A 27,506-nucleotide genomic window follows, 5' to 3' on the forward strand; every position below is an offset into this window, starting at 1 on the left:
CAGACTCATCTACAAAGTCAATGAAATCCCAACCAAAAACTAGCAGCAACTTGTGTGGAATTTGACAAATTGATCCTGAAAGGCATATAAAAACGCAAACAATAGCCCAGGCCAGGCAACGGTAAGGAATGAAAACCTGAAAGACTGACACCACAGAGAAATTAAGAGGATGTGCATTTGCCACGGTAGCAAAGAGACCAATGGAACCGAGCAGAGCTCAGCCAGAATTCACACATTTTATAGACATCTGGTCGACAACAGAGGGGACGTCACAGTGCAGTGTGAAAACGGTGGTCCTCGCAATAAAAAGTGGTAGATCAACTGGAAAGTTAATGGGAAAAAGTAAATCTTGAGCCCCATGTCACACCACATTAAAAAAATCAATTCCACATGTACTAAGAAATACAAGCCTTTCATAAGAAAACAGGAAAGTCAGAGTCTTGACCGACAGAGGAGAAAAACAGACATAAGGAAGAGAAGGAAGCACCAGCGGTGCTTCATTAGACTCTAGATATCAGTGTGAACCCATGATATTGAAATATATAAATCCCCAGCTCTGACTGTTAAAAGGGAATAAGAACAATGACACACCAGTTGCAATAAGTAAGCCTCGCACCGAGATCTTGGCTTCTAAGCACCACTCCCACTAGAAGGGAAAACAGCTCATTCCAGGGCTGGGGAACAGGAAGTATGAAATGAGCCTGGATGATTTTGCTGAACAAGACAATAAGAAACATGCTTTAGAATAAAATCCTCTATACTAACACTAAATAAACAATAGCAATAAACGGTGGAATAAAATTAAAAAGTAGGGGACATGGGGAAGCTCTTTCCCACAAAAGACTGCCAACTGATAAACGTAGAAAGAATCATCAATAAATACTAACTGATGAGTGAAAGGCTGACGATGCACAGTCTCTTCTCACAAAGGGAAAACAGTAACTTTACCTGGCAGTGGTTACCTTAACCGAATGATCAAGGGTAACATCACCAACATCAAGCCAAACTGGTATCGTGTGCCTCCTGCTACGACACACTCAGAAGGACGCAGCATGGCTTCCGTAGAATTCCAGCTGAAACGCACAACCTGCAGCCCATCATGAGACAAAACCTGACAGACCAAAACACAGGGACTTTCTACAAAATAACTGAACCGTACTCTTCAGAAAGGAAAGTGTCCTGCAGGATGGAGGTTGGGAAACTATTCTAGAATAAAAGGACCAAAGAGAATAACCACAAAATGCAATGTGTGATTCTGAATTCAATACTGGACCTAAACCAGCAGCTATAAAGGACAATCATGAGACAACTGGAGAAATTTAAACATGGACTGTGGATGACATAACGGCCCTGAGTTGAAATTGAATGTCCTGAGTTTTGAACACTGTATTATGTTTATGCAAGAGAATGTCCTTGTTTACAAGAAATGCTCAGTATTTTGGGGTAAAGGGGCATAAGCTCTGCAACTTGTTCTCAAATGGTTCAAAAAAAAAAGAAAGAGAAAAAGAATGAGAAAACAAATGCGGCAAATTCTTACCAGTGAGTGACTGAAGAGTATACAGAAGTTCTTTGTACTTATCTTTAAACATCTCTGTAAATCTAAAATGACTGTAAATCAAACTTTTAAAAAAAAGTACACAGAGGAATGTCACAATGCTCTTCAGACCAAAAAAAAGACTCTTTCAACAAAATGTGAAAACTGCTATTGATAAAGAGAAAACATTAATAAAGTTCACTACATCAAAATTACATTAAGAGAATGAAATGGCATTTTGCAGATACTTACGACACAAGAATCTGACAAGAGGCCTATCTAGAGTTCGTAGAGCATGAAAAGTTGTAAGAAAAAGACAGACAACTCACTCTATGCAAAGTGGGACAAAAGACTAACACAGGCACTTCTCAAACGAGCTATCGAAACGGCTACAACTACGAGAAGGTTCTTGATGTTGCCACTCATTATGGAAATTCAAAGTAATATCACTGTGAGACTCGGCACCAGCCTGCAGGTGCTCATCAATGTAATATTCATAATGTCCCACATCTATTAAGAAATTAGTACACATGAAGACCCACAAAAGGGCAGTGGTAAGGAGGAGAAAAACCAGTCAGAAGAGATGACAAAGAGAAGGGCATTAGCAGGCAAAGGCTTTCCACCAGCTATAAAACATGACCAGAACTTAAAAAAAAAAAAGCAAAAGTGGGAACTCAGTGAGGGGAGAAATGACAAGTATAAATGAGAACAAAATGGAACTGCAGAAAAGATCAGTCATCATGAGGAAAGAGCAAGATGAACTATCCAACCTAAAGCCTGGACAGGAAAAAGGCTAAACAGTAAGTAAACAGAGCCTCAGTGACCTCAGGGACAAAAACACGTTTCACTGGAGTTCCATGGGGAGGGGCACAAAGATATCTGAAGAAATAAGGGTGTAAACACATGTCCAAAAAGCTCAGCAAATCCGAAGCAGAACAAACACAAAGAAAACTACACAATCACATCGTAACCAGAGGTAAAAACAGCCTGAATAGAAAGACACAATACATCCAGAGAAACAAAGAAATGACTAGTTTCCTATGAGAAAAAAAAATGCAACCCAGAAGACAAGAGAATGACCTCAACCGAAAGAGAAGAATAACTGCCAACCTAGAATTCTATATCCAGCAAAAATACCTTTCAAAAATGTAGGTGACGACTGTACAATAAAAACTGATTAATTTCACTGAACATAAATTATACTTTGATAAGGCAGATTTTTTTTAATGGTGATATAAAGACCTTCTTATAACTTTTCAGAATTCATTACTAGTCCATCACTAAGACTGTAAGAAACATGAAAGGAAATTCTTCGAGCAGGAAGAAAGTGACACCAGATGGAAACTCCAACCTGTACAAAATATGAGGAACAAGGTAAATATGTGGGTAAATAAAAAAGGTTTCTTTTCATATTTTAAATGTTTTTAAATGCAAATTGGACATCCTGGACACCCACATTAAAATAAAAAAATGGAACCTTGACCCATACCTTACACCCTACACAAAAATTAACTCAAAATGAGTTGTAGAATTAATGTAACCTAAGCCATAAAACACATGGAAGAAAAAATAGGAAAATATCCTGTAAATTTTTTTTATTATTAAAATCTATTGGGGTAACGATGGTCAACAAAACTATACAGGTTTCAAATGTATAATTCTATAATCATCTATACCGGGGGTGCCAAAAAAATGTGTACAAGTGGACACTTTGGTCAACGTTGCTCAAGCAGTAGTTCACCATCATCAGAAGTGTCTGGACGCTGATGGTAACCACTTTGAGCAACTCTTGTAATTGCAGAAGTCAAACATGACTTGTATTCATCTTTTGTTATTGGTATATATTGAGTATTACAATTTAATAGCTTGTTCCTTTCTTAAAATGTGCATACATTTTTTTGGCACCCTCTGTATATTGCATTATGTGTTCACCACCTAATCTTCTTAGGTAAACAGCCAAATACAACACCAAAGCATCTAGAAGAAGAATCATTTAACTTTATAGAAATTTTTAAAATGTCTGTAAGAGGCACTACTAAGAGAATAAAAAGGTAACTCCAGTCTGGGAGACAATGTTTATGAATCACATATCCAACCTAGGATTTTGATCTAGAATACATAAAGAATGCAGGAAACTCAACAATACTCAATCCTCTCAAGCCTCACACAACCCACTAAAAAGGGGGCAAAGATTGAAAGAGGCCTTAGAGCAGAGCAGATATACGATGGCAAATCAATGCATGAAAGAGGGTAACTACCTGTTTCAAGTAAAAATAAGGACATACGCGTATTATGAGGCTCATAGCACATGAAGAAGTAGAACACATGACAACAGTGGCACCAAGGACCAGAAGGGGGAAAGGAGACACATGTTCAAACAGTCTTAAGTCACACATGAGGGTGTGATCGGATTGAGAAAGGACCTCGGGATAAGCCAGTGATGCAAGTGTAAACGCCACGCAGCTGATGCACGAAGGAGGTGTGATCATGAAGTCAACTGTGGGGCTCAGAAGGAATATAGAAAAAAGTCACTCAACAAAAGTGCCAGAAAAGAGGGAAGAAAGGGCAAATAAAAAGCCAACGGCGAGATGACAGACTTGAACCTAATTCCATTGAAAATTATGTCGAACGTAAATGGTCTCAAGACACCAAATAAAAGACAGATTGTCAGACTGGATAAAAATGCAAATCTCCACCACATGCATCTACGAAAAATACACTTTAAGACTCAGTGAGTTAAAGTAAAAAGATGAAAATGCTAAATACAAGGAAACTGGAATGGCTATACTAATATCAAAGTTGACCAGAAATGGATAAATTCCATGAAAGACACAAATTACCAGGGCTGCAGCAAGATGAAAGAGAAATCTGAATAGTTCTATATCTAAAGTAATAGAATTTGTCATTAAAAATCTTCCCACAATTAATAACAGAATTGCCGGCCCCAGTGGCTTCGCTGTGAATATGAATTCTATCAAACACTTAAGAAAGAAGGAACATCAAAATGGCACAAAGTTGGGGCCAGCCGGTGGCTCAGGCGGTTAGAGCTCCATGCTCCTAATTCCGAAGGCTGCCGGTTCGATTCCCACATGGACCAGTGGGCTCTCAACCACAAGGTTGCCAGTTCAATTCCTCGAGTCCTGCAAGGGATGGTGGGCAGCGCCCCCTGCAACTAAAATTGAATACGGCACCTTGAGCTGAGCTGCCGCTGAGCTCCCAGATGGCTCAGTTGGTTGGAGCGCATCCTCTTAACCACAAGGGATGGTGGGCTGCGCCCCCTGCAACTAGCAACGGCAACTGGACCTGGAGCTGAGCTGCACCCTCCACAACTAAGACTGAAAGGACAACAACTTGAAGCTGAACGGCACCCTCCACAACTAAGATTGAAAGAACAACAACTTCACTTGGAAGTACACACTGTTCCCCAATAAAGTCCTGTTCCCCTTCCCCAATAAAATCTTAAAACAAAACAACAACAAAAATGACACAAAGTCTTTCTGAAAATAAAGGAAAGGGAACTCAAGGTGAGCAATGCCCTAATGCCAAAACCAGACAATGCCAGGATGAGGAAACTACAGATAATCAGCCTTCATGAACACAGATGCAAAATCCCTTAAGAAAATATTAATGAAATGAATCCAGCGATACAAAAAAAAACAAACCACAAAAATACTACAATACATCACAACCACGTGGGGTTTAGCCCAGGAATGCAAGGATGGTCCAACTAAAAATTAACTGATGCAATACACCACCTTAGTAAAATTAAGGATAAAACCCACATAATCCTTTTGATAGATGAACGAAAAACATTTGATGAAATTCAAGCTTCATTTGTGATTAAAAAGAAAGAAAACTAGGGACCTGGTGGGCAGCTGGGAGGGAAACACGCACCTCTGGTGTGACCCAGCAGTGCCCCTGCACACGGATGTTCACAGCAGCCCATGCTGTGGGGCACAGGGGGGAAGGTGACAACGGCCCCACACTGGTGGCATGCCCACAGCACGGGGGAAGTCTGAGCAATCCGTCAAGGGCAAGGACCAACACTCAGAACTACACGGATGAATCTCAAGAAAAAAGGAAAACCGAAAAGACTGTTCTGTATGATCCCATTTACAGAGATTCTACAAACCTGCAAACCTCCAGTGGCAGAGCAGGTGGGTGGCTTTCGGGGTAGGGTGGGGTGGGCTGGACCCGGGAAACCTTTTAGGGGAGTCAAGTGTTCTGTGTCTTGACTGACTGATTTTGATTACAGTTACCGAAGTTATCACCTGCACACTTGAAATTGGTACATTTTTCTGCATATAAACCCTTTCATAAACAAAAGAGGGAGAAAAAAGGCAGGCCTGATCCACAAGGCACAGAGTCTCAGATGCATTCTGCTGATGAAAGAAGCCAGACTCTGCTTATGGGACATTCTAGAACAGCCAAAGGGTCCAGTGTGACAGAAAGCAGATCCAGGCTGTCTGGGTGGGGAAGGGGGATGGGTCAGGGCGTGAGAGCCGCTGGGGTGACGGGCTGTTCTCCATCCCACTGCTGGTGGTGCCTCAGCCCAGGCTCAAATGGGTGCATCTTGCACCCCTTCCATTATGATACACAGGCTCTACCTCAATGAAACTGGGTTCAGAAGCGCTCTCAGGGCGCTCACGGGTTTGAGGGCTATCGTGACAGGCACAGAAACTAACTAAGCCCGGGCCCTGTGCTGCACTAGCAGAAGCCGAGCACCAGGGAGCCAGGGAGCCAGGAGCCCAGCCCTGGAGGTTCTCAGGGGCCAGCCCCCTGGGTGCTTGGCGGGATAGGCACGCTGGGACTCCTTAGCCCACAGGAGCCGCAGGGTAAGCCATAGCAGGGAGGGAACACCCCCTCCCTCCATTTGGGTCCCATCCTAGCCAAGCCAGGGACAAACAGGCCCAGCTCCCGAGGCCTCTCCAGGGGTTGGGCGGGGCTGCAACAGTGTGGACACGCCAGGCCCAGGCCAGGAGTCAGTGTGGGGCAGTGGGGACTGGGATTTGCAGAACAAAGCAGCCTTCTTCTCCCTTCTATGTGGAGCCCTGCTGGAGGTCCCCTCTGAACCTTGGCCCCAGCTATAGGAAAGGACAGCAGCAGCACTGCCCTCGTAGGTGGTACTGGAAAGGGCCTGCCCTTCTCCTCCCAGAGCACATGGGAGCACAGAGCCCGCCCGGGGACAGATGTGCTGCCATGTGCCAGGACCCACTCCCAGTGTCTGTCCTGTGTCCCAGTGCTGGGACAGCTGGGCCGAGGCTCAAACTTCCAGAGGTCCTAGTATCACCACAGCTCATAGGCCTGTCTCACGGAGCTGGACCTGCAGCTCAGGGACGGTTGCCCGAGTCCTCCGCCTGCAGAGTGGCTCACAGGGGACAGTGGGCTGACCCGGAAGCTGGCCATCCCCCAAGTGGAAGGAGGAGCAAGACCACACAGGGCCACCAGGCGCATCCTGGAGCAGCAGTACAGCATCCCGGGGGTCCCCTCTGAAAGGGTCAACGTGGCAGCTCGTGGCTGGCTGTAAACACAAGGCTGCAGGCCTTTGTCTCAGACATCCACCGGGAGTGACACCTGCCAGATGAGCAAACATCTACCCAAGCCAGGAGGAGCCGACCGGTAGTGGAGGCACTATAGGAACACTGGCCCAGGGCGCAGGGCTCGGAGGGCGGTCAGACACGGGAGGGGCCCTTCCACACACAGAACCAGGGAGAGCCTGCCTGGCTGCCACCCTCAGCTGGGGTGACATCAGCCACCCTGCCATGATTAAACACTTGTCCAGGGTCCTGTTTGCTGTCTGTCTCTCCCAGTGTGAGGGCAGGGGCCACACCCATCTCAGCCACCAATGCTCTCAGCCTGCGGGCACAGACGTGCCCAAGGAGCACAGGGACCACAGAGGCAGGCCCCTTATCACCTCTGTGTCCGCCCACCGCGTAGCCAATACTGACCCCCCCAGCGCCTCGGCCTTGACCTGAAGGCACCTACCACCTCTTGTGCCCCTTGGAACTGGAGCAGGAGCTGTCCTAAGCCCCAGAGGGGGACCAGCCAAGTCCGCACCCCGTAGGGGGTAGAGGGGACCCCACTGTGAGGCGGGGCAGGGAGTGTGACCTGGCCCCGCAGTCAAGGCCTTCCCAGTGGCATCTGTCCTGACAGCAACAAAGTAGGAGCACCCACTGTCTTTCCCTGGGGGCCTGGTCACATCACCATGGTGTCTCCATCGACGGACGAAGATGCGGGACTCGGAGGAATGGAGGAGATGCATGGGACAGAAACAGGTGGAAAACGTGGCAGGGGCTGCCGGGGGCTCAGCGAGCTTTATCTGTGAAATTTAATTCCTTGATTTCCAAAGCAAGAGGCTGGCCACGTGGCAGCTGCCGACAGTTCTCCGCGAGGGTGAGGGCGCAGAAGGGTCCTGCACATGTGGTGCTGGTCAGAGAGTCCTGCAGGTCACTCAGGCCAACCCCACCCTTGGCAGATGGGGAAACGGAGGCCAGAAAGGAGAAGTGACTCCCAAGTGTCCTCATGTCACAGGGTGCACCTGAGAACGTTCCAGGTTCCACCAGCCCAAAGAGGGCCCTGCCCCACCCTCACTGGGGCCCAGGCTGGGGTCAGCAGGCTGCACGGCTACCTGAGGGCATGCGAGGATGTGCCCTGACCTGGCCAGGAGGGAGCCTACGGTGTGGCGGCCAGCACCCGAGAGGCAGCCAGCCCTTGGGGACAGGCCCCTCTCTGCTCGCTCGCCCCCACAGCCCCTCCCCCACAACCCTCTTCCCAGCATGCCCGTCGCCCAATGATGCCAGCGACGTCACTGCCAATAACCTAGATTTTAACCAAGAAGTCACACCCCCCACTCCCTGCCCCACTTATGGGCTCACCAAGGAGAAAACCCAGACTAGCATCCCTGGCCAGGTGGAGACAGGGCCCGCCCCACACCTGGCCCACGTCCCCCCACCCACTCCCCTTCTGGCCTCTCAGCTTCCCACCCCCAGTCCTAACTCCAACACCCACGGGAGGTAGAGGCAAGGGACTCTGATGGCCGAGGGACTCCCTCTTGTCCCCCACGGCATGCGTGAGCCTGCTCCCTGGCCGCAGAGGGACACCGCACCAGTCTGAGTACTGGGGGTGGGGCGCTGGCGAGAAGGCAGTGGCATAGCTCGGCCTCCCAACCCCTACCCTCGCCCTTCCATGGCCACTGTCCTATTGTTCCTCGGGAAACCCCAGGACACACTGGGCCACAACTGTCCAGGTGAGAAGAGGGCTCGAGGCTCGTCTAGCCAGAGAGGCAGGTGTACTGAGACGCGCCACTGCACCCGCTCCCAGCAATCCCGACACCCTAGCCATCTCTCGGTGTCCCAAACACACCGTGGCCCAAGGCCACACTGGCTGGAGTAGACTCTGTGCAGGGAGGACCCTCGGGAGACACGCACCACCATGGGCCACCAGTGGGCAGCCCCCATCCCTGGGCCCTTGACAGATTCTGCCCTGACCCCTCCACAGAGCCCCTTCCAGGGGGTAGCATGAGGGGGGATCCCTCAGAGGCTGCAGGGTCTGCCCTAGGTCCACGCGACCTGCACTCCTGGGGAAGGGGCGCCCTTGGGAGCTGTCCACTCTGGGGCTCCAGGTGGCCCTCTCCCCTCCTCCCAGGTGGCTGTCAGTACATGGGCAGGTTGCCAGGGGACCCCACAAGGCTGAGCCCAGTGGACCCTTAGAAGGCCCAGCCATTGCTCTCAGGTTTCTTGGTACTGGGAACAGCAAAGCCTTTCCTCTGCCACTGAAAGGAAAAACCAAGTTCAATAGAGGAGGTCTACCTGCCAGTACCCTATGGAATTCATGCAAATGTGACAACTCGCATTTAAAGTAATGGCTTTAGGGGAAAAACCATCCCCAGAGCCCCTGGGCTGGGGGAGGGGGGGGCCAGGGCAGTGCCTTCCCTGCAGCTCTGAGAGGGGTACAGGTTGGATTCAGAGGCTGAGGCCGTCCTGGGGACCCAGGTGTCACCAGGCCTGATCCCCCTGGCCCTGCTCCTCAGCACAGATGAGGGAGGCACAGGAGGGGTGACAGTGTCTGCCCCATCTGGGCATGAGGACATGGGGGGGGCAAAGGGGAGAAAGAGTCCCCACACTGCTCCTCGGGGCCTCAGCTCTGGGACGTCACTTCCCGCTGGCACCATGTGTCCGGATCCAGTCCACTGGACACAGGCCCTGCATGCAAATCAGTGCAGGCAGCAGGCCCAGGCGCACAGCCAGTTTTCGGGGAACACAGAAGGCAGGGGGACACCCGATCTGGGGCCCCAAGTACGGGACCCTCTGCCCAACAATTCCTGAACTGTCTTTTGGGACTGTGACGCAGTCTGCAGTGCCAGGCATCTCAAATGAGGGCATCTCGGGTTTGTAGGTCCCAAATGGGGGAGCCCCCCTTAACCTCGGGGGGGAGCTCATTCAGAGCAGCAGGCACTTGCTGGTCTGTCCCTTGGTGCTGGGCCCAGGGAGGTGGCAGCAAATGCGAAGGGTACAGGAAAATCTCTGGCCTCACTGAGAGGCAAGACCATGCGGGTGGAGAAAGGGCTGAGGGCCTGCTGGGGCGCCCGTGGAGCCTGGCACTTCACAGACATAAACACTGAGGCCTCGAGCAGGATAAGTGACACGCCTGCGTCACACAGAACCCTGTGAGCCCTCGGGCAGGTCCCTGGGCCACGGAGGCGCTCAGTGTCCATCTGTCCAATGGGAGACAGGGCCCAGTCCCACATACTACACTGTAGCTTCCAGTGGGTTTTGCTCAGCTAGACACTTTCCCGTGGCTTCTCGTCTCATCCAGGATCAAGTTCAAAGTCCTTAGCTGAGGCCCTGCTAGGCTGAGCTAGGACGGTTCCGCCTCAGGCCTCAGCTCCCGCTAGTTCATCCAGCCTGGGTTGGGGGCGACCCCCTGCACATCTCCAGCACAGTGGCCTCCCCAGCTGTCCTGGGCCCCCACCTGCCTACTTTCCCAGCCGGGTGTGAGCGACACGGGGTGGGGGTCAGATTAGCCTCGGGGCCCACACCGGGCCTGGCGGTCCCCCTACGCCTGCTGGCGAGCGCGCACCGCAGGCTGGGGTCGGGCCGGCCCCGCCATGTTACCTGCGTAGCTGCCGGTGGCCTTGATGTACATGTGGCCGTACTGCTCCTCCACCATGGTGTCGTACGCCTCATCGTCCTCCTCGTCCTCCTCGTTGTGGTAGGAGGTGGGGCTGTCGGTGGTGGGCAGGCTGCTGGCCCCCGGGCTGGTCCGCTCCCCCTGGGAGTAGGGCACCTGCTGGATGCTGGGGATGAGGGTGGCCAGGCTGGGCACCCCGTAGTAGGAGACCCGGGGCAGCTTGAGAGGGGCCGCGCCGGCCACCACTGCAGCGCCCGCCGCTGCTGTGCCATCCCGGGGCCCCGACTCCAGTGGGCGCTTGGGGGCCAGGCCCGGGCCGGTGGCCGGCGGCAGCTCCGTGGCTTCGTGCTTCACGCGGGTCAGCAGCGGGATGGGCACGGAGGGGGACACGACGTAGGGGGGGGCGGGGGCGGCTGGCTGCAGCTGGTTGCAGGGGCTCTGGGGCTCGGAGCTGGCGTCCTCCATCATGGCGGTCTGCGAGTCGCAGTGGGGCGAGCTCACCTTGAACATGAGGTCTGTGCCACGCTCCACAATGTGCTGGATCTGCAGGAAGCCGGCCGTGTACATGACCACGAGCTGCTCGCTGGCCGCCATGGTCAGCCTGCCCGTGTAGCAGAAGGACAGGATCTGCTGGAAGCAGGCGGGCGGCACTGTGCCCGGCAGCTCGAAGGCGCTCTTGCTGTTGCCACTGAACAGGTCGCGGAAGTAGAGGCTGCTGGCGGCCAGGACAGCGCGGTGGGCCTTGAAGGCCTGGCCCTTGACCACGATGGACACATCGCAGTAGAGCCCCAGCAGGCGCTGCTCGTTGAGGCAGCCGAGCACGGTGTTCCCAAAGTTGGGGATCTCAATGTGCAGCGTCTGTGACATGGCGGCCAGGCGCTCACGGGCTCGCCTCACACTCAGCACGGCAGCGGCCTGAGCAGGCACATCTGCGGGAGAGAAGGCAGGAGGAACGGTGGTCAGCCTCCTGGATGTCCAGCGCTGACCTGCAAAGGGCCAAGCCCCGAACTGACCTCTAGGAAAGGCCAAGGAACTGCGCTCGACCCCCCTCTGCTGAGCCACCCCCAGACTCCCTCCACCCAGAACTATCCAGAGGTCTTGGGATGACCTCGCTCCCATGGGACCCTGGCTGAGGGAAGAATCAGAGCTGCACGGGACACTACAAGCCCTGAGCCGCGTTCCCCCCGGGGGAGGGGGGCTGCCCCAGAGACCCCAGGAGACAGACAGAGCCCTCGGAGCCTTTGGGCGGGGGACACCCTTCTCAGCAGAAGACAGAACAGAGGCCTGCACGGCAGCAGGGAAAGAAACCAGGAAAGGGGCCGCTCTGCACAACTATTTTCCCAGGAAAAAGTTAGCAGCAGAGGGGCCCCTCACCACCTCTCCCCTGGGAGGGGCCAGACGCTAGAGCAGCTGTGCAGCCCCCCACCCTCCACGCAGAGTGCCACAGGGCGTCTGGTGGGAGGTCTTTCCTGAAGCTTTTGGCTTCTGGTTGGTTTTCCTCTTTTTTCTCAGAGCAGCGTGCAGAGGGCCACAGGGGGGCAAGGAGTAGGGGCACCCAGCGAAGTGAGCTGAAGCTAGGGGAGGTCCGCAGGCTCCGAAGGGCCCCCCCCACCTCTGCTCCCCTTCCTGTCCTGCCAGGAGACCTCCAGGGCCAGAGCGGCTCTGAGCTGCGCTGGCTCCCCAGGTCCCCAAGCTGCCGTCAAGGACCCCGCTGCGGGACCAGCTGGGAGCCAGTCGCAGCCCCACTTGCACAGCACCCCCGACCCCGCCAGCTTCCAACACAGGCCAATCCCCGTTGGCTGGTTCCCAGCCCAGGTGACTACAGGGGTCATGGGGAGACTGGAGGGAGGGACCGGCCAGGGCACCCTAGGGCTGGGGACCCGGCCCCAGCACTGTTGATGCGAAGCCCAAGCCAGATTCCGGGAAGGGGGGCCGGAACCGACGGGCCGGCTCAACTCGCGCAGCCGGAGCCCGCACAAAGGGCCGCTCTGTCCCGCGGGAGGAAAGTGCAAGCGGCCGCAGAGGCGCCGGCCGGCCAGCGTAGGGAGGGCAGAGCGAGGGCGGAGCGCCGGGACCCAGCGGCAGAGTTGGGCAGGTGGGCGGCCGCTCGGGGGAGGGCCCGCAGTGCCCCCACTGCGGAGAAGTTGCCGGCCCCGCCGGGTGGCACCGGCCGGCGGGGGAGACCTACCTTTGGCCGCTTCCGCTGGTGGCCCCGGCGCTGCCCGCTCAGCCTGGCAGGGGCAGGCTCGCCCGCACGCCGGCAGCCCGCAGCCGCCAGCTGCTCCGGGAATGCAGCAAACGGAGCGGGAGCCCTTGGGGTGGGGAGGGCGCGAGGAGCCGGGAGAGGAGGAGGACGAGGGGAGGAGGGGGGAGGGGGAGGGGGGCAGAGAGTCTCCGCGCTGGGCTGGGCGGCCGCAGCTCAGCTGCACCCAGCCCGGCTCTCCCGGGCAGCGCACGGCATCTAAATGAAGAGGCCGGATGCAGACGGACATCCAGGCAGCTCCCGGGAATGAATAGCTGCCTTTGATTTGGGAGCCGAAGTAAATGCCAGCTCCCAGCCCCGGCTTTAAAAACAGTGGAGTGTTGGTGCCAGAGGAATGCACGGCTCCGAGTGTTGGTACAAGACAGACTTTTGATGACTCACTGCAATGCAAACAAAGATGGCAGAAATACTGTACTGTACGTGGAGAAATGCTTCGTGGTGCCACGGCAACTGAGACAGCCTGGAAATTTATAGTGCAGTTTTGCATATGAATTGCCCAGTAAACTGCCGCCCTGCCATCCAGCACAGCCCGGGTGTCAAAGCATTTAAACTATTCCAAACAGTCTGCAGAGCTGGCAGAGCCCCTGGCGAGGGGGCCAGGGGTGGGGCAGACTGGACAGAAGCTGGGTGACGGACGGGAGCCCAGGAGGGAGGGAAAAGGGGGAGACGAGAAAATGAGGCAGAAACAGGAGAGCAAGGGGACAGGAGGAAGAGGTCCCTGCATGGATGAGGAGGCCACGGCCTGAACACCTTGCCCCAGCGCCCCGCAGGGCCCCAGTGCCCGCCTCCCCGCTTCTTGGGGTCCCAGAGCAGCAGGCCCAGCTAGTCTAGCCCCAACACTCCCACCCCACTCAAGCAGGGTAGTCACCCTGTCTCCCAACCTCAGGCCAGGTTAGCGCATTTGAAAAAGAGCAACTTTGTGGCACAACGGGACCACAGTGGCCGCAAACTGTCCCCCCACAAAGACCCAGCCCCAGCCCCTGATGGTCCTGCCCCAGCAGAGGTGGCAGCGAAGGCACCACCCCACCCAGGGAATGAGCCGGCTGGGCTGCCTGAGCCGGCAGGTCCACAGTGTTCGCCCTCCACTGAGCCTTTCCTGGGGGGAGGGCGTACTGTGCACACGGCCAGTCCTGCTCTACAGGGTAGGTGCCTTGTGTTAGGCTCCAGCCGCCACGTGCTGGACTTCGTGGGCCCTGGGGCAAACCACTGGCCTGCCCAGCCTCGGTTTCCCCACCTGCCACCAACTGTGGCCCTAGGAAGAGAATAGGCAGCTGGCAAGAAGGTACAAGGTCAAGACGGGAGATGGCCAAGGTCTGGTCCCCTGTGGTGGCAGCATCACTGCCATCACCCAAGAATGAACCGTGGCAGCTGGAGCAGAGCGTAGGCTGGGGTACCAGGAAGCGCCACCGATACCTCCCCATCGCACACCGTGGGCTCCACTTCCAGGACCAGATAAAAAGCCGCTGACCAGGGAGCAGGAAGGAACCCCGGTGAGGGGCACTGCCGGAGCAGGGCCGGCAGAGGCTCCTAGAGGTGGCCTTGTGCCTCCTACACGGGCTGATGGCAGCTGGCTGGGTGACACAAGGGCTGTGATTGGGGCATGGTCAGAAATGGTTCCCACAGGGCTGCCCAAGGACCTGGGGGCGAGGAGACGGGGGCTCGGCAGGACCTCCTCCTGCTCCAGGCCCCTGCTCAGGCTCCCAACAGGCTGCGGCCTCCATCTTGGCACCAGCCAGGCTTCAGATCCTGGCTTGGCCCTCACCCACGGGGTGGCCAAGCGAGCCCAAACCTCGGGCCGTTGTTTGTTTGTGCCTGGATAAGATGGAAGCAGCACAAGTCCAGAGGTGCCACTGGGCCAGCCTGGGCAGCAGAGCAAGGGCCCTAGCGCCCAGCACACTCGGTCACACCCCTCAGTGACTTGTCCTCACTGCCCTTAGGAGGCCGCCACATCCAGGCAGGCCTCTGTCTGCACCCCTTGCGCCCCCAGGTAGCCTGGCCAACCCGACTTTATCCAGACCCAGGGAGCCTGGCCCTGGAAAGCTCCTGCCAGAAGCCCTGTGTCAGGCCCCCCAAACTGGCTGTGTCATCCTGGTGGCCCCCCTTTCCTGGGGCCTAGGAGAAGATCTGTGGCCCCAAGATGAAGGGCTGGGGCCTTAGGGTGGGGGGTGGGGGCACAGCCCCACGTGCCCACCCAGCCACAGAGAGGGCCAGATGGGGACACAGGCAGAGCTGATGGGGAAACAGGAGGACACCCAGAGGCCAAGGGATGGCAGGACCGGTGATGGGGAGGGAGAGTGGGGGCCTCAGTACACAGCCCTCCTTTGCTCCTGCAGGAGCCCTCCCCTCCCCTATGCCCACTCTGCCCTCCCTGGTACAGAGCCACCTCCGCTGTCAGGCCCCTGCTTCCACCTCCTCAGGGAAGCCCGCCAGGTGCACCCCTGAGCTCAGCAAGGGTGGGGCAGGCGGGGCAGCCCAAGGCCTAGTGAGCGTTCCACCTACTGCTGGACAGGACTGGGGAGAGCAGCAGGAGAGGGCTGTGCTGCTGCCAACACAGACCCACCGCTGGAGCCTCCCAGAGAGCGAGACGGAGTCCTCTGAGCCAGACCAGGGCTCTCGTGTCATGAGAGGGGTAACCCAGCCTGGCCAGGTGGGCAAAGGCCAGCAAAGGTGTACACTGTGCATCTGTCCCCAGAGGGTCCCGACTGCCCAGGGCTGAGCAAGCCAGCAGCTGGGACCTAAACTGAGAGCAGGGTAAAGCACCAACCCCCAGGGCCTGTCCCTTCCAGCAGTGGGTCCTCGGGCCCACTGGGCATCACCCCCACATGCCAGGCCGGGCCCCAGCCACATCATAGCCGTGCGTCCTGTGGCCTCACACAAATGACACCTCACATGAGATGCTCATCTGTCAATCAAGGTCAGGGGTACCCTTGGGTGGTTACCATAGGGTTGAGGGAGAGAATATTAGTAAAACCCTGCACTGGAGCCTAGCACACTCTTCTCCCAGGGAAGCTGCACCGACAACTGTTACCTGCAGTGACCTGGGCGGGAGGGTGATGGTCTAGGTGGGCATCTCATGAGTCCCCCCACCCCCAGGCCTCAGCCCGCACTTGCATTTCAGGGGCCTGTGACCCAGGGCTGGGACCAGACCACTCGCCCAGAGAAGGGACCATTATTCCCCTGGAAGGTGACGAGGCTGTCTGGGTCCCCGGGGATCGAGGACAACTGGTGCTGTTGCCGCCGTGTCCTCATGCCACCTGTGCAGACGAGGCTGGCGCCCCACAGCCCGGCCCATGGGAGCCCAACATGAGCTGGTTTTAGGTTGCTTTCTTAGAAGCCTCGGCTGGGGCAGGAACAAAGCTGAACTTTAGGAGAAAAGAATAAAATAAAGGCTTGGTTTACATGCCCAGGGCCGACCCTTGTGTGGCGGCCAGAGAGGAGAGGGCCGGGGCCTGAGCAAGCTGGGGGCAGCGCGGATGGCCATCTGCCGAGGAAGGGAGGCACCACCCGCCTTTCCATGTCCAGGGGGCCAGGCCCACCGTGACCACCCTGTCCCTTCTCTACCTCCATTTCCCCACCCCCTGCTGCCCAAGCAAGACTCGCCAGGCACGGTCAGGAAAAGCCAGAATGTCATAGGTCCCTAACTAGGGTCACTCCAGCCATCCTCAAAGCAAGTGCAGTACGGAATGCTCTCCCTCAGAACACCCTTCAGAATGGAACCCCCTTTGGAAAACCCCTGCTGACACTACAAAGCCAGAGTCCAGCGTCCCCCCCCCCCAAACTGTGCCAGCTTTGGGGGAGGCATCCCTCACAGACTCTACAACTTCCCTCAGAATGAGAAAAAAACGTGGACGGCGGGAGGGGAGGAGTCTCTTCTCTGTGGACCCTCCCTCTGGACAGCCAGGGGTTATGGGTTACCAGCAGAGGTCTTCTCAGGCCCGGCCCCACCCCCCAGGCAGCACACATCCCCACAAGAAAGGGGCGGGTACTGGTCCAGCAGCTGCAGGCATGCCGGCGCAGGCACGTGAGAAGGCCGACGGCTGTGGCGGGGGTCGGAGTGCCACAGAAGCCCGGCAGGACCCATGCACTGCTCCCCAGCTCCCCGTGCCCACAGCCTCCTGTGGCAAGGGCATGGCAAGGCGCAGGAATGCGGAGTCTAATTTCTGCAGGACGACTACCAGCAAGGGAAAGGGAGGCGAGATAAATTGAATTAAGTAAAATTATTTTGCAGGATTTAATTTTACCAATCTAATAAGAGGTCTGGACCTCGGCAAGCGCAGAGCCATCAAACACACCCACAGCAGGGAAGGAGGGAGGCAGGTGCGCAGGGAACATTCTGGCAGGAGGAAAAGGAGCGGGCTCACTGCCCCGCCTGCCCTGCCCCCAGTCGGGGCCCATCCCCGTGGCGGCCCCATATCCCCAGCGGCCAAGCCCTGCATGTCAGCAGGAGCCAGCCTGGCAATAAGGACACCTCTCAAAAGCCCAGGTGCTCCCGAGTTTGGGGTGAGGCACCTGCAGCCACATCCCCCAGGACGGTGTGTGGCAGGGAGGCTCGCAGGTGACTCTGTGAGTCAGCATGAACACACGTGAGCAAACGGGGCAGTAATGACACGGCCGGCAGCAGGGCTGCTTTGCCGAGGCAGAGATGAGGGGAGGGCGGGCCGGAGGCTCACTCTGGACAGCAGCCTGCAGAGCAATGGCCTTGCTTTTCAATGACAGCACAGGCTCCAGTTACGGCCCGCAGTGGGGGAAGCTCGCCACCTCCCGTCACCCACTCGCTCCTGCCCTTGCTTTGCTGAGGAGCAGAGCAAGGGGCAGCGGCCAGAGGTGGCCCCTGGGGTCAAGGTGCCCGTCTGCATGGAGGCTGCCCAGCTTGGGCGTGCCAGGTCCCCTGGGGGCTGGGCGAGGCACTAACTGGTTCAGGCTTCAGGTTTGCATTAAACTTTCAATACACCATAAAGCAAATGCTGGGCCGCCACGGGGCTTCACTGCTAATGGAAGTGCCAGCTGCCTAGCAAACGGCTGGGCAGGCAGAAGCAGGGCTCCAGAGTAGGGGCTTGGGTCCCTGGAGCCCCTCCCCACGGTCTCCAACAGTCACCAACCGAACCTACTGTGTGCTCGCATCCCAAACCCCAGCCCCTCTGGGTGGGTGCAGACAAGGAAACTGAGGCACTGAGAGGACAAGCTTCCACCGAGGCCACGGGCTGGAACCTGCAGCCCGTCACCACCCTCCCTAGCTTCCTGCTTTCCACACCCAGTGTCCTGGGATGGCTTTGATCATCAAGAGAGCAAGGACGGACCCCACTGGACACAGGGGCAACTAAACCCCTACCTGCCCAGGGCCCCAGGACGCTGCCACACACGAGAATTCCACCAAAGCCCCTGAGTTTTCTGCTATGGTGTTCCGTGGGCGCAGGTCTGAAACTTCAGGCTCAGCGTGTCCCTGGCTGGGGCCCCACGTCTAAGACCCCATCCCGCTCACTGTGTCTGAGGCTGAGAAACAGAGGTGAGACGCCTGCTTGCTGGGTCCAGCCCGGCCACTGGGCAGCCTCGGCCGGAGACCACAGCCTGAGCCGGCATCAAGCGTAAAAGCCGGTTTTAACTGCTCTAACAAATGTTTGCCTGGAAGCTTTTTTTTCCGAAACAGAGAAGGGCAGCATGCCAGAATCTGTAAATTCAGAAATGTGCTTATCAGTCCTCCTCATGCCATCCCAAGGAGAGAGCCACAGAGCCAGGGCTGGTCCTCAGAGAGATACCAGCAGAGCAAGGGGCGTCACTGCCCAGCACCCCAGCCCTGCCCCCGAGGGCTCAGGGCACCCAGCAGGCCACCAACAGCCAGGCTCCATCAGACCTACGGCCGCAGGACCACAGAACTGGGCACAGGCTGGGTGGACACCCTATCAGAAGGGGCCGCGAGCGGGCCCGGTGTCCCACAGCACGTGGCCGATGCAGTGAGACTCAATGAGGGTCCAGTTCGGGGTCTGTGTGGCCAGGCTGGGCCCATGTCTGGGAACACGCAGCTTGTGGCTCCTTCTGACACGACACCACCCAACGGGCACAACCACCTGCCACCAACTCGCCACACCTCCCACCCTCCACTCTCAAATATTTTGACTTTAGTGTGGGAGGGGAGTCAGGGGCCCAAACAAACAGGGTGTAACCCTAAAGAAAGAGTGGTGCTCACTCAGAGAAGGGGTAGGGCTGGCGGCAGCAGGCAGGTGGCCCAGCCATGAGCCCACCCCCACCCTGCTGCCCCCACCCCGCCTCAAGCCCTGAGACCCACCAAGTCCCCGCACTGGCCACAAAACGGTTCCAGAAGGTTCCCAAAGAATGAAGCAGTGTTTTGCACAGAGCCGACAATCTCTCACCCGTATTTGTAATTTAAATAACGTAAGCTTGAAGAGTGTCTCCCTGGGGCACAGTTTAATAACTTAAAAAGCCAGCTCCTCTCTGCGTGCAGGCAGCGCCCTCCTCTAACCTCATCGCCCGAGCAGGGTCTTCCTCTCAGCCCCACACTGGGGGGCCAGGGGGGTCCTGAGAGCAGGGTGGCCCAGGCTGAGCAGGCCAGTGGCCTGGGAGCTGGACTACCCTCTGGCCCACGCAGCACCTCACTCTCCCCTCTCGGGGTGCCTGTGGAGTCCCAGAGCAGCTGGGGACGGGCGGGGGGTCCTGGCGGAACTGGCCCCAGGGCAGTGGGGCGTGCCAGGCCATGGTCACCCAACTCATTGAAGACAGCACCTCCGCACACACTCCCATCGTTAATATTCATAGCTCCCCTCATCTGCATATCGTGCCATAAATAGTCGAGGTAAGACACAAAGCTCCCCTGCATTTCTAATTATGCTTAAAAACCTAATGTAAATCAGACCGACACAGAAACACTAAATCAGCCGCTGGGGGTTGGATCCAATGACAGTGAGTCGGGCCACAGCACACCAGGCCCCCACACCATGCTCTGGCAAGGTGGCGGCTGCTGGCAGTGCCACCTGGCCTGGAGCTGGGCAGCGGGATCCCAGGCCACACCCATGTTGGCCCTCAAGTAAGAGACAAGTGTAGGGCAGGACAGAGGCCCGCAGCACCTCAGGGACCTCCCACCCACTCCCCTGGGACACCCACCCACCCATCCCACAGAGGTGCCCAGCTCCTGGGCTCCCCGGGCCACATGTGGGTCACCCTCTGGGCAGGGACTATCTCCATCTTCTTGTCTAGAGGGGCATCTGGGACACCCAAGGGTGGCACTGACACACAGATCTCAGGGCCCCTGTGGGCTGGGCAGCAGCTGCGACACCAGGGGCCTCTGGGGGCAAAGCACCATCCAGCGAGCCTGGCACCTGAGCAGGTGAGCAGCCCTCCGCGCAGCCGGGCCTCCTCAAGTCCCACAGCCCAGCTGGCACTGCTGCCAGCCTCTCAAACTGACCCCAACACCCAGCACTGGGCCTGGCCTCCCAAACACGGCAGGGCCAGCCTGACCTCTGTCCAGGAGTTGGGACAGCTCCTGGGGTGCAAGGGCAGGGCCACCTTGAGGGACCCTCAGGAGGCACGGGCCAAAGTGACACCAGGGTTGCCCTGCTCTGCCTTTAGAGAGAAACGCAGAGATGCCTGACTGCTGCCCACATCTGCCTGGCATCATGCCCAGACCTATTTTTAAGCCCATTTACTAGAAATCCCACAAATTAAAGGAAATACGGATAATGCAGTAAGAATCCTGAGGGCCGAATAAAAGCTGCACATAATTGTCCTCGTGTTCCAGCGTGAGAATCTGGACCACAAACCCAGATTTCCCCAAAGCCCTGTGTGGCTCGGAGGAGAACTGTGTTAAAGAGGAGAGGAGAGGGTGCAGGGGTGGGGGTGGGGGCCCTGGGCACCAGGATCAAAGGCTTACGGGCCAGCAGTAAAAGGTGATTACTGATACGGAAAATAAAGACCTCAGACACAACACCAACTTCATGGCCCGGCACCCACAGCACAGCAGGTGGGACCCCTCTCCCCTCCCAGAGGAGGCTCGTCTGCAAGGCAGCATGGGGGTGGGGGGGCACCAGGCTGGGACGGGGCCCCTCCAGCTTCCAGCCTCAGCCCTGCTGTTTCATGTGGCTTCGTGACAAGCCTGGAGGTGGGGGCTGCAGACACCCAGACTTCCCAGAAACTGAGCGGCCCAGCCAGCGGGTCTACCCAGGATGAGGGGCTCAGTGCTGACAGCAGGAAGGGCCAGGACCCCAGGACAAGCTGGTGGGCCGAGGTGAGGGGCTGAAAGGCCTTCCCTGGGTCCCTGAGGATCAGGCCCAGGCCGCTGGCCTCCATCCTGCAGGCTGGCGCTCACCGCACGTCAGAGATGTCACCAGGACAAAGGAGAAGACGGCCAGAACGCTCCCGGGGAAATGGCATCAGAGACGCAGCTGCGTGGGCACCACGTCCCCTGAAGGCCCTCAGGAGCCCTGGGGCACATCCTCGCCAGCCCTCAGGCCTCTGGGACCCCAGCCCTCCTGCTCGTTCCCACCTGCCAGGTACCCACTGTCCAGGGACCCAGCAGCATGCCGGCCCCTTCACCAGAGCCTCCCCCTCTGTATCCTGGAAGCCCACCCAGACCAGCCAGCCCCAGACACACCGGGCCCCGAGAGACCAGGGGGGTGGCTGCACATGTGTGTCGCCCCCAGGTCCCTGGGCCTGAGGTTCCACTGTTCATCCTGGGCTATCACAGGGTGGGGACAAGGTCCGCTGATGCGACCACATTCTGGGATGGAACAGACCCTCCCTCAGGGGCTAGGGGACCGGGAGCAATGCCAGGTGGCTCAGCTGCTCCCCGGCCTGGTCCCTGACTGCCCTGGAAGCCTGTGGGTGTCAGCAGGCTCACACCCTGCCCAACGCCAGGTGGCCTCTACTGCCTGGTGGCAGTGGCGAGTAGGTGCTCCTGACACTCCAGGCGCACCCGAGCGGGTCACGTGCCGCCTCCAGCCACTCGGACCCACAATGGGCACTGTGGCCGGCCGCTCCACGCGCCGGGCACTGGCTTCCCTCAGCTGCTTTGCGCTCTCCCTACAGAGCACAAAGCTGATGGCCCAGCCCTGCTCACAGGGCGCCCTGGCCAGCAAGGGTCAGCTGGGCATTCAGCCTGCAGGGGGTGCTGGAGGCAGAGAGGAGCAGCTCATTCTGAGAGCAGCAGAGTGGAAAAGAGTCAAGAGAGGCAGGGCAGGGAGCAGTGGGTGCCCCAGAGGAGTCGGGGGCAAGCCCAGGCCACTCCTGGGGTACAGCCTCCAGCCCCGACACTGCTGGGACCGAGAAAGGCCGGACAAGCAGGCAGCCTGGGCAGGAAGCAAGCTCAGGAGATATGTGACTGCCGGCTCCGGACGACGGACTGCTCAGGGACTTACCAAAAGTTTGGAACCACAGCAAAGTGTCACCACTTGTCCCTTGAGCATAGCAGGCAAGCACAGCCCGACCAGCCACCCACGACCACTGTCAGGAGGACCACCCTGGACTCACGTTCTCCTGGGCTCTGTCCAGTGCCATGCAAACGCATTCCTTTCATCCAGGAAAGATGCAAAGATTTCGCTCCATAGGGAGGACAGCCCCAAAGTTTGCAGGGTTTGCCCTGCAGAACAGTAACTGGCTTTAGGTCCAGCCTGGCAAGCGTGGAGATGGCCTGTTCTTTCCGGTGCCCCAGTGCACACCCTCCCAGCCAGCTTTCCCACCTGCCGGCTCCTTCGCACCGAGCTCAGCACATCCCTGACACGCGCTCACTTTCTATTTGTACAGGTCTTGAGTATAACTCATCGCGACTATACTCAACAGGTGCCCAAATGCGCTCACCAGCAGAAGCAACTCAGGTGGAGCTCTGCCCCACCCAGTCTCCCTCTCCCAGCGGACCCAACAGGTGGCAGCCCTAGGCCTTTGCAGACATCTTTTTCTGTTTTTATTGTTTATATTTTTCTCCCGAGACTGTTTTTGCTTTTGGTTGTTAGCCAAGTCTGTCAGTCCATCTGTATCCTGTCTAATTTGTGGTTTGGGCCATGTCCCTTTTCGGTGGCAAGGACCATGGAGGGGCAGTGACCAGCAGGGCCAGGCTGGTCCAGAACCCCCGAGACCTGGGAGCCAGTGCGCAGGGGTGGCAGTGGCTGGGGGCTGGCTTTCCAGCCTGACCACGGGAGGCTCTGCAGGGTGAATGAGGGAAACCTGACTCTTCCTGTCGGTCATCTGTCTGTTCATCAGTCAAGGCAACAACTCGCATGCCTGCAAAAAAAACCATCTCCCTGAGACACAGGGAGGTGAGCCGCTTTCGGGGCTTACTTCTGACCTATGGCTGGACCCCAGAGCAGCCCTTCCTCACACCGAGGGTGAAATGTCTTCCTGCCTCAGGGTGTCTGTGACTTACAGAGTCTCTTACACAGTTGTATCCTCGGGAGCCAGTAGATAATAAGCAATTTCATACATTGAATATTTTCAGAATTCCCAGAACACAAAGAAACGGAACTTCCAATATTTTTCATGAACTAGCATTTAAGGGGGAGGGGACCCTAGTCAGAGAAACTACTAGCTCATAAAGCACTTCCATGCAGTATCCCAAATTCCTGTAACCAAGGGGAATCCTGGACAAATCAGACCGCTTTGGTAACTTGGGTTAAAAAACAACTTGCTGTCTTTTCCCTGATTTACAAACCCAGCTCATGTTTTATCTTGCATATCCGGATGTTTCCTCGCGAGGAGAGTAATGTGAATTTCCCAAACTCTTTGTACTGTTCTGCCAATCAGAGAGGCTAGTGTTACTTTTACGTCATGCTCAAGAGTTTGAAAAGAAATGTAAAAGTATATCGTCAACTGCACTGAATGATTCTGACAAACTGATATCAAAATTAATTGTGTTGGACTTACACTTCTGGGACTGTGGAATGCTGGAATACTGGAGCGTGGCTTTAAAACCCGTCAGATAATTCTAACATCTGTCATCTAAAAATGCGTAACACATAAACAACACATGAAAACACTCAAGAGAACTTCCTCAGCCTGACAAAGGGCATGTGAAAAACCCACAGCTAACATCACACTCGATGGTGAACGAGGGTGCCCCCCCCAAGATCAGGAACAAGCAGGGAGGGCGCACTGTCTTGGAGGTCCTGGCGAGGGCAGTTAGGCAAGAAAATGAAGTAACAGACAGTTGGAAAGTAAAAAGTAAACCTATCTCTGTCCACAGGTGATATGATCTCGTGTATCGAACAGTCTAAGGAATCAACCAAAACACTGTTAGAACTAATACAAAAGTTCGGCCAGGTTGCAGGACATAAGATCAGGACACAAAAATCAAATGTATTCCTATACACATATGATGAACAATCTGAAAACGAAATTTAAATTATTCCACGTAAGACATCAAAAAAAAAGTAAGCTACTTAGGAATGAGCTCAGCCAGAGGAGTGTAAAACTTACACTCTGAAAACGCAACTTTGTTAAAAGAAACTCAGTGTCTAAACAAGTGGAACGCCACCCACGTTGGTGGATGAGAAAGTCTGCTATTGCTAAGATGGGGCGACTCCCCAAATTCATCTACAGAGTTAAGGCGCTCTCATCAAACTCTCAGCTGACATCTTCGCAGAAAGGGACAAGCCAATCCTAAAATTCACATGGAAATACAAGGGGCCCAGAGTAGTCAAAACAATATTGACAAAGAACAAAGTTGGGGTGCTCGTACCTCCTGATTTCCTAAGAGGCTGCAAAGCTCCGGTAGTCAAGACAGTGTGGCACTGGCATATGGACAGACGGGTCAATGCCATAGAAGTGAGAGTCTAGAAATAAACCCATGTGTGTAGGGTCGACTGATTTTCAACAACAGGACCCAGGGTCCCAACAACGGTCTTTTCACAACTTAGCGCTGGGACAGCTGGGCATCCCTCCACGTGTCACGCACTGCAGGTGGACCCCACCTCACACAAAACTGAAAGTGAATCAGAGACTTACTGTAAGAGCTACAACTGTAAAACTCTGAGAAGGAAACAGTACAAGTCTTGGTGGCCTTGGAATAGGCAATGGATTCTGAGACATGACAACAAAAGCACAAGCAACGAAAGGGGAAAAAATGATCAATTAGACGTCATCAAAATTAAAAACTTTTGTGTTCAAAGAACACCGTTGAGAGAGTGAAAAGACAGACTGGAAAGGAATATCCGCCAATCATATAGGTCAGAGACTTGTGCATCTATATACAAGACTATAAAGAACTCTGACAATTCAACAATAGGAAGACAACCCAAATTTAAAAAGACATTTTCCAAAGGTACACAAATGCCCAGTGAGCACACATGGAAAGCTCCCCAACACCAGCAGCCATCAGAGAAATGCAAATCAAAACCAGTCAAATGGCACTGCACACTCACCAGGACGGCCAGAATAAAAAAGACAAAAATAAAAACGTTAGTGAAGCTGTGGTGGGGATGTAAAACGGTACAGCCGTTTTTAGAAAACAGTCTGGTAATTGCTCAAAAAGTTAAACGTATGACCCGGCAACTCCACTGCTAGGTGTCTACCCAAGAGAAATGAAAACTTACGTCCACGCAAAGCCTCGTACACGAAGATGCAAAGCAGCACTCCTCACAGGAGCCGAAAAGTGGGAGCAACCCAGGTGTCCATCAAGGGATGATGGATAAACAAAAGGTGATCCGTACGCACAGTGGACTATGATTCAGCCTCGAAAAGGAATGAAGGGCTGAGTCAGGAGACAATGTGGGTGAACCTCACAAAACATACAAGATATAAAACGTGTTATTCGACTGCTTTTGTTATCGGTGAAGCTTCCAGTCAGCAGCAGGCTGTCAGTCACTGAATTTTGGGGAGTCAAACGTCGTACGTGGATTTTCGACTGCATGGGGGTCAGCGCCCCTAACCCCGCATTGTTCGAGGATCAACTGTATATCAAAGGATGTTTCTATTATCGTGGGGAAAAGAGGTATTTTGTCTTAAAATGAAAAGTCTGGTTGTTCCTGAATGTAACCAGGGATAGAAGGTAAACTCATGTGACTGTACGGAAAACTGGGAGGTGTGCTGAAAGTGACCTCTATTTCCCTGGATTTATAATACCTATAACTACTGAGTCTGAAAAGAAGCCACTCAATGTCACAGTTTTGACAAAACTGGCTTGGTTTTGATGGGTTTACCCATAAGATAGTTTTCTTTAAGGTGGTGGTGCACTGTACGGCCCAGCGCTATACGTGTTATTGTAAACCAGAGCCTGGTGTCTGTCCCACTGGTGGCTGGTGCCGGGGTGCTGAGTCAGCCGGCAGACGGGGTGGTAAAGGTCCCCTCGGCCCCACAGCTGACCCCAAGTCTCCCCAGAGATTTTCCCCTCTTCGCACGGTCACATCCCTGACTTTTTGCTTTTCTTAAAGTTCTTCACACCTGCGGTTAAGCTTCCTTACAAAGGTGTTCCTGATTCTAAGATGACTTGAAATACTTTACGGTCCCTTTGATTAATGGAAAGCCAGGCTCAAACCATACATCATTCTACTAACCGGAGGCCGCCATCTCTTCTGATGATACTCATTTCACCTTCCCTAAATCAGAGCCTACGATAAACAAGGTTGGACTGTCTGGAGTTTCCTGGAGGGCCCACAGTCCACCATAAACATTTGCCTTCAGCTTCTGATGGGGGTACCGGGGTGGATGGGACCGGCCGTGATGCCCGACTCCGAGGTAAGACGCGCCCAGGAGGAGGCGTGAAGTCCAGGGCCAACCTTCCGGGGTTAAGCTTGACCATCAAGTGTGACTCGTGAGAATGTGACTCCCACAAGTTCCCATCCAGACCGGCTCTGTCCTCGCCGTCCACTCAAGTTCTCACTGTGGGGACACAGTGGCCACATCTTGACGCCGTGGCTCCGTGCAACCCTGTGCAGTGACTTCCTCTGGGCTGTGGCTGTTGGCTTCCGTGTGAAATAACCAATTCTGTCTGGTCATCAACAGGTGGCATCTTATTGCTGGAGGCCAGAAACAGGCTGTCCACACAGAGGGACACTGGACACTTGTCCATTCACGTCTCCCAAGGGGGTACCCTGCACGGGCTCGGCCCTTAGAGAGCTGTCACCCCACAGGGAAAGGACCAGGTCTCCAGACGGCTTAGAGGTCCATGAAGTCATGGGCTGCTAACAGGTCCCCGCTGACTGCGATGAGCGAGAGAACCGGTATGACATCTAACGGGGTTCATCCTGGAATGTGAAGGGACATGCTTCCTCTTCCGTCTGGGTCACCACTAGTCCTCCATGTGGCCTGGCTTCTGCAAACCACAGGAAATGCTCACACACATGTGCCTTCTCCTGGCCGCAGGATCAGAAACACCTACTTGCAGAGCCCTGTCTCTTGCAGCAGACAATACAGCTATGACGCTGGTCCCCTGGGAACTGGGCATCTTTTACCCCCCTCACCGAGCCAGACAAGCTGACTGTGCAGCTGAGAACTTGGGCGCAGTGCTGTGGGAGCCCACGGACATGACTTGGGGAAAGCAAACACATCAGCTCTGGAGCCATCGAGGCCATTGACAGCCACCTGTGCGGGCTCACGAGCTGGCCAGCCGGAAGGGGACCAGCTTTCCCAGCGGCCCAGGGCCCACAG

General features: G+C 55.5%; 1 protein-coding gene across 2 annotated transcripts in view; it reads right to left on the reverse strand.

The window, feature by feature from the left end:
* Positions 1-27,506, reverse strand: part of NACC2 (NACC family member 2) — a 64,442-nt gene that overhangs the window by 19,741 nt on the left and 17,195 nt on the right. The window contains exons 1-2 of one of the 2 annotated variants that reach the window (XM_019756755.3): positions 12,852-13,292; positions 10,648-11,592 (exon numbers count right to left, since the gene is read on the reverse strand). In XM_019756755.3, coding sequence (XP_019612314.2) covers positions 10,648-11,592; positions 12,852-13,155 — 1,249 coding nt within the window. In that variant the 5' untranslated portion in view covers positions 13,156-13,292. Of the gene's footprint in view, positions 1-10,647; positions 11,593-12,851; positions 13,293-27,506 lie in introns of those variants that run through there. The other variant, XM_074331369.2, reaches the window with a different exon arrangement.

This window comes from Rhinolophus sinicus, chromosome 16, assembly GCF_057876585.1.
Source record: "Rhinolophus sinicus isolate RSI-liver-muscle chromosome 16, RSI-T2T, whole genome shotgun sequence".
NCBI lineage: Eukaryota > Metazoa > Chordata > Mammalia > Chiroptera > Rhinolophidae > Rhinolophus > Rhinolophus sinicus.